General features: G+C 44.1%; 2 protein-coding genes across 3 annotated transcripts; one reads left to right on the top strand and one right to left on the bottom strand.

Moving 5' to 3' along the window:
* The first annotated feature begins 1,301 nt into the window (after positions 1–1,301).
* LOC112294176 (GDSL esterase/lipase At5g03820) lies at positions 1,302–3,580 on the top strand. The gene is made up of 5 exons (XM_024544397.3): positions 1,302–1,965; positions 2,177–2,304; positions 2,531–2,764; positions 2,891–3,149; positions 3,255–3,580. Exons 1-5 carry the CDS (start codon positions 1,692–1,694, stop codon positions 3,461–3,463), a joined length of 1,104 nt encoding a protein of 367 aa, XP_024400165.1. The 5' UTR covers positions 1,302–1,691; the 3' UTR covers positions 3,464–3,580.
* Positions 3,581–4,944: 1,364 nt separating this feature from the next.
* On the bottom strand, positions 4,945–8,700 carry LOC112294175 (2,3-bisphosphoglycerate-independent phosphoglycerate mutase 1). Of its 2 annotated transcripts, none has more exons than XM_024544395.3 (9): positions 8,248–8,700; positions 7,859–7,986; positions 7,549–7,699; positions 7,049–7,252; positions 6,485–6,912; positions 6,129–6,321; positions 5,872–5,967; positions 5,504–5,662; positions 4,945–5,323 (listed from the first exon to the last, which is right to left on the bottom strand). In XM_024544395.3, the coding sequence occupies exons 1-9, from the start codon at positions 8,452–8,454 to the stop codon at positions 5,159–5,161; spliced, it is 1,731 nt and encodes a 576-aa protein (XP_024400163.1). In that variant the 5' UTR covers positions 8,455–8,700; the 3' UTR covers positions 4,945–5,158. The 2 variants fall into 2 exon arrangements, 1 of the variants encoding a protein (XP_024400163.1); XR_012219317.2 differs by having other exon boundaries at positions 5,093–5,323; positions 5,504–5,595; positions 8,248–8,602.
* Between the last annotated feature and the right edge of the window lie 407 nt (positions 8,701–9,107).

Below are 9,107 nucleotides of genomic sequence, written 5' to 3'. Positions count from 1 at the left end.
AAGATCAAAGTTTATTACTAATACCATTTGATAAAGCTTAGGATTTATCAACTTATGATGCAATTTAACTCCTCCTTGTAAAACTTATTATTTAGAAGAAGAAAGAATGTAATAATTTTTTATATTATTTAAGTAAATAAAAATAAATAAAAATATATAAAAATATATAAAAATATATTGAAAAGATAATATCTTCCTTAAGAAGCTTTAAAAAAACTTCTTAGATGTAGATTAAATATTTAGACTTTTATAGATATGCCACATAACTATTTTAAAAAAAATCTAAAAAATTCTTAATTTTAAAAAGTCACGTAGGAAGCAACCTACAACTTGATTTTAAGCCACAAACCTTGTGGTTCCTAAGAAGCTTCTACAAGTCCCTCTTGATATCTAATATATATAGATATAAGATTGGAACTATCTTTAGTTTTTCAACATCTTTCTTAAGCTCTAGTCTTCGTTTAAGTCTCTTTAGTTTCTTTATACTTGGCATTTGTCATTTTATTTATTTATTTTTTATCTTATAACCATCTTTTCTTTCTTTACTTTCTCCCTTCTTTAATAACACATAAGGTTACTATCTTTTAGGTTTTGAATAAATTTATGTTCTTTCTGCTAAGTGTTTAAATTGCATAGTAATTTTTTAGCAGCTTTTCAAAGGTGTGATACTTCTTGGAGTTTATATATCAACAAAGTGTAATTATAGATAATGTGTCATTTTTTAATTTTAAAATTCATATTATCCATTGGTTACATTATTTAAAATAAATAAAAAGAAAAACTTACTTGCATTATTGCTTAAAGACAAAATTGTACAAAAGTAAACTAGAGTGGAGTGAAGATGAAAATATAACATTTTAAGGTTTTAGAATAATGTCAAAAACCACAATTAGGTGAAATATGTTTATAAAAAAATAGCAAAAAAAAAAAAAAAAAAAAAAAACTTTACTTTTTGAAACTTGCTAAAATGTCGAAGTTTTTATAAATTATTCAAACTTTTAGGCTATTTTTTTTCTTTGCATTTTGGTGTAATTTTTAGATAAATAACAAAGACTACAATATGTCTATTATATCAAAGGAGTATACTTTTAAAGAAGGAAGTATAGAGGCGAGGCGGAGTTGGAGGGGGGGGGGGTTCACCCTGTGTGTGTCTCCTGCTCTGCTTCTGCTGTGACTGCTACTGCGTTTCCTTCAATGCGCTGAGGCAGTCACTTCGGGGGGTCGCAGTCATGGATATCTCACTTGATCCATGAGCCACCCTTTGTATAATTACCGGCCCTCCCGTGACGGATCCCATTGTGTCCCATCTCCCCCTCACAGGGCCCCTGCAAGGACTGCGCGCGATGGTTTAATGGGATCGCCTGTCTGCCCAGGCAGGGCCTCAGTGATTGGACTCGCGCGTCGGGGCCAGATCACTCACTCGGCGCGGTTATGATCCAGCCCTTCCCGCTTTGCTTGCTAACCCCCTTCGCTCCCTTCACTCCCTTCCCCACTGCCATAGTGTGGTCGTGTCGGCTCCTGAACCCCATGCACTGACGTACATTGTCATGCCCCCTCGACCTGGTCCGCTCCTGCAGCTTGGGCTCTGTGGGTGGATTGTCGAGCTTGATTAGAGTCCCCCCCCCCTCGGTCTATAAAAGGTGCTAGGCCCGCGAGAGCTTGAGTTGGAACCTTTCCGCGGAGTGCTGGTCATGATCTCGAGGATGGGATTTGCCGCGGTGGTCGTCGTGGTGGCGGTGTTGGTCCTCGGGGTTGGGTCCTGCGCTCAGGGCATCGGAGCACGGGGGCCCCAGAAGCCCCTGGTGCCGGCGCTGATTCTGTTTGGTGACTCCACCGTGGACGTGGGGAACAACAACTTCTTGAACACACCAGCGAGGAGCAATTTCTTGCCTTATGGACGCGACTTCGACACCCGGGAACCCACGGGGCGGTTCACAGACGGGCGCATGGTCAGTGACTATTTGGGTGAGCTCCTCGCCTCGGAAGTTGCTCTCGCATTTGGAATTTGTCGGTTCCCCCCTCCCTCCCGGAGACAGAAAGTGAAGGAAGTGATTGTAGTTTGCCGTTACTGATATCATCGTGGTCCAAACGGAAGGGAATTGGTACGTCGAGTGGTTTATTCATGAACAATGATGGCAATTTTGATTATGATGACCTGTGGAACTGAATGCTACAGCTACGTGGTTGGGGTTGCCCATCTCACTACCGTACTTGCATCCCAATGCCACCGGCCAGAACCTCGTCCACGGCATTAATTTCGCCTCAGCGGCATCTGGCTATCTAGACACGACATCGCAGTTTCTGGTAATCTCTACAGGGCGAATGCAAATGCATTGCATGGACAAAAAATCACACTTCCAAATGTACTCAATTCGTTGGACTCGGTCCTGTAGCTTCTCAGTCAGTTGGAAGACGACCATGACGAGCCATTTTTGGTTTAAGGATCGTTCAGACTCTTCTTCATGCATGATATCGCTCTCGCTCCACGGTGACAACATTTAACTGTATTACTCAATGGTGTTTGTTCCAGCATGTGGCTCCAGCCAGAATGCAGTTTCGGATGTTTGAAGGGTACAAGGTCAAATTGGCCAACGTCATGGGTACCACGGAGGCTTCCTCCACCATCACCAACGCGCTTTATGTCGTGAGCAGCGGCAGCAATGACTTCATTCTCAACTACTTCATCAGCCCAGAGATGCAAAATCGCTACTCCACCACGCAATTTAGCTCACTGGTCATGTCGGATCAGAAAGAATTTGTGCAGGTATGGGTGGTGCGATTACCTGTGCTTTTTTGTATTTATTTTTTGATAGAGGCCGTAGCAAACAACGAGAGGATTGGAAATATCTAGCCCCATTCTGAATTCTCCTTGCATACTTTGTGTCTGTAGAACCTCTACAAGGCAGGTGCAAGAAAAATGGCTATTCTGGGGTTTCCGGCGATTGGATGTATTCCTGCACAGATCACCCTCTTTGGGGGTCTGGAGCAGGAGAAGTGCGTGGAGACGCAGAATGCCGTCGCATTGGAGTACAACAAAGTTCTCCAAGACGAGGTCCCTAAATGGCAGGCCAGCCTGCCGGGGTCCCAATTCCTTTATCTCGACGCGTATTCGCTCCTCTATGAAATTTTCTACAACCCTGCAAAATATGGTAATCCCCTTCATTTCCCCCCTCGAATATGACGAGCTAATTCGAAAGGCTTGTTCCAGTGCCTTTTGAAAGGAGTTGACATCACTGTCGTCGTTGCTGTGGCAGGGTTCACTTCGACAAGGCGAGCTTGCTGCGGCCATGGGTTAATTTCCACGGCGGAATTTTGTAACGAGGCGACCTCAGGAACTTGCTCCGACGCATCCAAGTTTGTGTTTTTCGATTCATTGCACCCTACGCAGTCAGTATACAAGCGTCTTGCTGACGAGTACATAGCCAAATTCATTTCCTTCTTTAAACTCGACGGAGGGTATTAGTTAGACACCGCAGGTTCCACGCATAAAACACATGAGCAATGTTCAATCAATGTAAAACCCCCTACATAATTGAAGGCTTAGATTAATCCCCAAAGTTTTTTTTAAAAAAGACAAAAATCTTCACGGCCGGGGACGTCACGATGGCATGCATAGTTGCGTGGATCTGCATTGCCCGAACTCATATTACGAAACTGACGTCAGTGGTGGCCAATCTGCAGCCGTCGATTCTCACACCGCACGCTGTCGATTAAATGCACACTCAATCAATCTCTTGTCGTTATATGATGATGCTCGTTTAGTTTTTGTGAAAGCGACAGCCTTTCCTTGAAATCTAACACACTGATGGCTGCCATAATAAGAGCTCACCCCTTTTACTCGCAAGTTGTGTTGTACGGTAGGTACCATTCTGTTACGCCAGAAGTTCAGACCACTTTGCGTCGCCCCCTAAGCAGCAAGGCTCCATTACATTCCTATCTTTCTGTTTCCTCCCCCTCAAGGGCACCGTCCTCACTGTCCATGACGAACATAACCTACAGGACAGAATGGATTCCTGCAGTTAGTCAAGGACGAGCGGGCAGCTCAGTCCTGCTGCCACACATGCACCAACTGCTACCCGTTCCCATCTCTCGCTCTCTCTTTCTTTCTCTCTCCCGAGCGCTCTCTACATCGCAATCTTTAACCGCTCCCTCGCTGCCCCCGCAATCATGACCCATGGGTTCGTCTCCCCTGCAGCATTCAATGCGTCCCCACTCCTCTGCAAACCATCTTCGCACACACACACATAGAGACAGCCAGCCAGACACACCCACATACTTCGAAACGCTTTTGATGATGGTGCTGTTTCTGCTGCTGCTAAAAAGGGATCAGCTGACGGAAATGCATGAAAGCACTGGTACTCCGTTGAAGGAACGGCGACTGATGTCTGCAACCCCACAATATCATGCATCCACGCACCCAATGCAACCCTATCGCCTCCCCAAGCCTGCCAACGTTGCTACTGCACCACCGTATCATCAGTTGCATTATTTTCAACGAAACTTTTCTTCTGTGGCATCCAATCTTCTTTGCGCTTTTCCACACATTAGGTTCCACCTACTCACAATATGAGGGTTGGTGGTAGACCTCGTACTAAGATTGAAACTTTGGAGTTTCCGATAGTCGGGGGACAAAGAATCATTGTTGCAATTGGAACCAAAATATTGAGTAGGGCTTTGAGTTTGTGTTCAGATGAGATTCATGTATTGTATTTAACTGGTGGGCTTGGATGTATATATATACAGATATATATATATATATTATTCTTGTGATTATTATTTATTTAAAAAATTCAAATGCTTTCCATTTCCTATTTGTTTCTATTTTAATTGAATTTAAATACAAAACCACGATTTTTTTTATTTATTTTTTCTCATCTATATTTGCAGTTATTGTCTTGGATAAAAAAGACAGAAATAAGAAAATAAAATAAAATAAAACATTAATTCTTGAAGATGTGTTTAGTTTACAAAGATTATTTTTTTACAAGTGAAATGGTTGTAAGTGACAAGGTTAATTCAAATTATCTTGAAGTTTTTGTGATTTAGAATAAACAATGAAGAATTAAAATTATGCTGATATACTCTATTCCAAGCAGTTGATTAACTCAATTCTTGAGAGGGATTAACTGGAAATTACTGAATTTCCACATCATGATCTTCAGTCTTCTTTGTATTCAATCAAAGTTGGTTCATAATCCCAGGGTGCTTCAAATCCATGGAAGTTGATGAAAGTAGCGGCAACATTTGCCAATCCGGCATTTGGCAAGTCTGTTCGAAACTTCACACCCTTGGGCAATCCTGGTCCACCAATGATGCACGGAACCTACATAATATCATCACAAAACCACAATAATTTTGCAATAGAACTTTCAACCTGCAATTGTGTGAACAGCTCAAAATCAACTAAAAATTCAATAAATAAGATTCCATATGTAGCAAAGTTTTTTTTTTATTCTTTTTTCTTCCTGTGGGGCAGGGAACACAAAATATACAAGCCACTCACAGGGTTACATGTGTGGGAGGTAAGAACTTCAGGTTCTCCAGCAGAGTTCAAAATGGGTTCCCCAGTTTTAGCATTCCGTTTCACCATGTCCTCTGCATTGCCATGGTCAGCAGTGATTAAAAAGATACCCTTCACCTCTTCGACAGCATCAAGCATTATCTGCAAACATTTTCAATACACTTGAAATTCATTATCACTTGTGGGTCCCTCCACATATATACTATAATTAGGACTGTAGTGGCTCTACTTTTGCGGTGATTTGTCAGTTCATAGCAATGACACACACAATACGTCATTTTAAAACAAAGTTTTAATGAAGAGAATCATGGTAAGAGAGTTGAGTAGCGTGGAAAGGCACGATGGATCACCTTCACAGCCCGGTCGACGGCTTCGCAGGCAGAGATGGTCGCCTTGAAATCGCCAGTGTGGCCTACCATGTCTCCGTTGGCTATGTTTACACGAACCTGTAGTTTAGCCCCTCGTTATGTTTGTTAAACTCATTAAGCTGAAACTGGAAAACCAACATCTACAAATGGATTGCATGTGAGTGTGTATATATATATATATATATATAGAAGAGAGAGAGAGAGAGAGAGAGAGAGAGAGAGAGAGGGAGAAATTTTACGTGGTCGAATTTGCCACTGAGAAGGGCGTCGCGAGCTTTTTCAGCGATGGCAATGGCTTTCATTTCAGGGTTATCGTTGAAGGGGATGCCCTTGTTACTGGGAATTTCCACATACTTCTCCAGACTAGAGCTGAACATTCCAGAGCGGTTCCCGTTCCACACAAACGTGACGTGCCCGAATTTCACAGTCTCGCTGCGGATCAACAACACACCCCAAAACAGTATCAGTGTATTGCAGCCACACAACTATAACACGGATACCTGAGTAAAGAACAAGGACCGATTCTAACGCAATTTTCGAACCAAAGAACAAGAAAATCTCAAGTGTAGGTTTTGCTTCGGCGGCGTGATCTTACCTGCAGGCCCAGGACTTGACATAGTTGTGCACGAGGTACTCTCCCGAGGTTTTCTCGATCAGTGGAGGAGTCACCAGGTAATGTTTTGGAAGCTCAATGTCTGCATCATACTGCAGCATACCGGCATACTTAATCTTGGGCATCACCCCTCTGTCGAACTTGTCGAACTCCTCCAGATCGAAGGCTTTGGCTGCCATCACCATGCGGTCCGCCCGGAAGTTGAAACTGACAACGGCGTCGTTGTCGAGGATTGGCCCCTCCGCATTGCCATCGGGTCCAACGATCACAAAAGGAGGAAAGTACTGATCATCCAGCTTTGGATTCGCCTCCTTCAGATTCTTCAGTGCCTCCATAGCTGTTGCGAATTTGTGAGGAGCTTCCCCTCGGACTTGAGCATCCCATCCTATCTTCACCACTCCCCAGTCGTTCTGTCAAGAGGGACGTGCCGACAACAAGTTAGTACCGCAGCTCTGTACACGTTAACCGTATGTTAATAAAAGTTAAAATCAACATCAAAATAGGTTTGGAAAAAATGCTTAATTGGGAGGAAGTCCAAACACTAACCTCATAGCGATCCATGGTGACAGCCATGCGGCCACCCCCTGAGGCAATACAGGCATCACACCCCATATTCCGGATGTCGACGAATTCCTTCTCCAGGATATCGATGTATTTGGGAGCCGACCCTGGAGCAACGTCCCGTCCGTCCAGAAGGATGTGTACACGAATTCGTTTAGCTCCACGTTCGGCGCACCCTTTCATCAACAACTGCAAAACAAAGCGGGCCGTAGCCACATGGAGTTAGATGGACTACTAGCCAATTTATGGGGGCGATTTAGGGGGACTTTCCTGCTTTTACTCCATTATACTGCTCCTTGAGACCATGTTATTTTTTGCTTTATTTTGGTTTTAAGGAGTTCTTCAGAATGTGAGTCTCGATATTCAACAGAGGGATTGTTCACGGAGACCAAATGCCAAGGTTTTATGGTGAGTGGTTGCTGTGATCTTAAAGGCTGTTCTCTCCCTGACATTGAAACTGCACTGAAAAGCTGAAACACACTTACTAAGAGTTGATCCAATCGAGAATGCACACCACCATCGCTCAACAGGCCCATGAGGTGCAACGTATTTTGGGCGAACGCCGAGCTGATGTACTTAAATCCCGCCCCCTCGTACAGCTTCCCGGTGGCTAGGGCTTGGTCCACAAGGCCTGCCCTGCTCCGATCATCAGGCATCCAAGAATCAACACTATGTCCTCATCCTGAGTGAAGGAAAAGAAACTGTTGAACCTGTTCTAAAACATGAGGAAGAATTACAGTGGTAGTGGCAAAAAAAGATATAGCAAAACCACCCATATCTAAGAACACAACGCACCCTTGTGTGAAGATTCGTCCAGCTCCGAGAGCGTTGTGGCCAACCTCACTGTTTCCCATGTCTTCGTCGCTGGGAAGGCCTACAGAAAGGCCATGGGCTCGCACAAGCCGCCATCGATCCGGTGCCGTCTACAGAAAAAGCATTAACACTTTCTACTACAGAATTCCAACAGGTAGGAAGCTCACGGATTCAATTCTAGTTTGTAACTTAAGATCATGGATGATGAGGAAGACTGAAATTGCTGATTTAATACGAATACTATGACCACTCCAATGACACAAGCATAGATATATATAAAATCATATATACATACATAAATTAGCATCGTGCACAAGCGACAGTTAGCAGGTAGCATTGCCTTTTGAAGCCCAGAGCTAAGGGAATACTACCTTCTTCAGTGCGTCCATGGTGGGCGTGGGGGCGACATTAATGCTATTGAAGTCGTCGGGTATCTGCTCTCCCCATCCATCCAGAATGATGATCATCACCTTCTTACCTCGTCTACAAACTGGGTGATGTCTCAGCCTCCATCGATGAGGCCTCTCCATCGTCAACTTCGTCCCCTTCAACTCGAAGTTCAAATTCGATGGAGACATTCGATACAAGTTGGAGGGAACAGAGATGAACAGAATTATGCAGAATCCGTAGCCTTCTCCGTGACAGGTGACATTCGCAACCTGAGCCAAGCTCGTCACATCAAAGAAAACGACGTTCAAAACCAGATCGTGGAATCAGAAAGAGCTTGGAAAACACTGCAGCCAATGCTCTCATCGACGTTGCAGGAACGTCATGAAGGAGAAGTGAATCCTCCAAAAGGATCAATCCTTGTCAAGCTCCACCTTGAGGGCTCCGATGATGGTAGAGCGGCACAGAGAGAGTTAAGCCTGAGAGAGTTGCTCCTTGGACTCCTGAAGCGTTGCCGACCCAATGGGCGCAGTGGAATCCAACCTTTCACAACCTGCAAACAGGAGAACAATACCATAAACTGAAACTCTCCCCAACACCCAGCTCTCCCCGCCTCAACCCAACGTGTGAGAAACGGAGCTTGGAGTGCATGAATCCATGAAGAAATGAAAAGCACCAACAAGCTCCACTCTATAGACTCAGGGCCTGCAGTTCATCACTCTCCCCTCCTCAGGTAGTCAGCTTGTGCCCATACCCTCTTGTTTCAGTGTAAAATGTGTCACACATTCACAAACTACACTTAGGGTGGGTCTCATGTGAAACACCCACCATGAAGAGGCCACTG

Source organism: Physcomitrium patens, chromosome 17 (genome assembly GCF_059467195.1).
Source record: "Physcomitrium patens ecotype Gransden chromosome 17, ASM5946719v1, whole genome shotgun sequence".
Classification (NCBI taxonomy): Eukaryota; Viridiplantae; Streptophyta; class Bryopsida; order Funariales; family Funariaceae; genus Physcomitrium; species Physcomitrium patens.
This window is presented reverse-complemented; position numbering and strand designations above follow the sequence as displayed.

What these genes read in the sequence shown, in the direction of transcription:
- LOC112294176 (XM_024544397.3), top strand. Translation starts at nt 1,692, where the DNA reads ATGATCTCGAGGATGGGATTTGCCGCGGTGGTCGTCGTGGTGGCGGTG. An exon ending in CATGGTCAGTGACTATTTGG is followed by an intron (nt 1,966 to 2,176) that starts GTGAGCTCCTCG and finishes TGAATGCTACAG; the next exon opens with CTACGTGGTTGGGGTTGCCC. An exon ending in CTACAACCCTGCAAAATATG is followed by an intron (nt 3,150 to 3,254) that starts GTAATCCCCTTC and finishes TTGCTGTGGCAG; the next exon opens with GGTTCACTTCGACAAGGCGA.
- LOC112294175 (XM_024544395.3), bottom strand. Translation starts at nt 8,454, where the DNA reads ATGTCTCCATCGAATTTGAACTTCGAGTTGAAGGGGACGAAGTTGACG. An exon ending in CCATGGACGCACTGAAGAAG is followed by an intron (nt 7,987 to 8,247) that starts GTAGTATTCCCT and finishes CTTTTTCTGTAG; the next exon opens with ACGGCACCGGATCGATGGCG. An exon ending in GTCAAGTCCTGGGCCTGCAG is followed by an intron (nt 6,322 to 6,484) that starts GTAAGATCACGC and finishes GTTGATCCGCAG; the next exon opens with CGAGACTGTGAAATTCGGGC.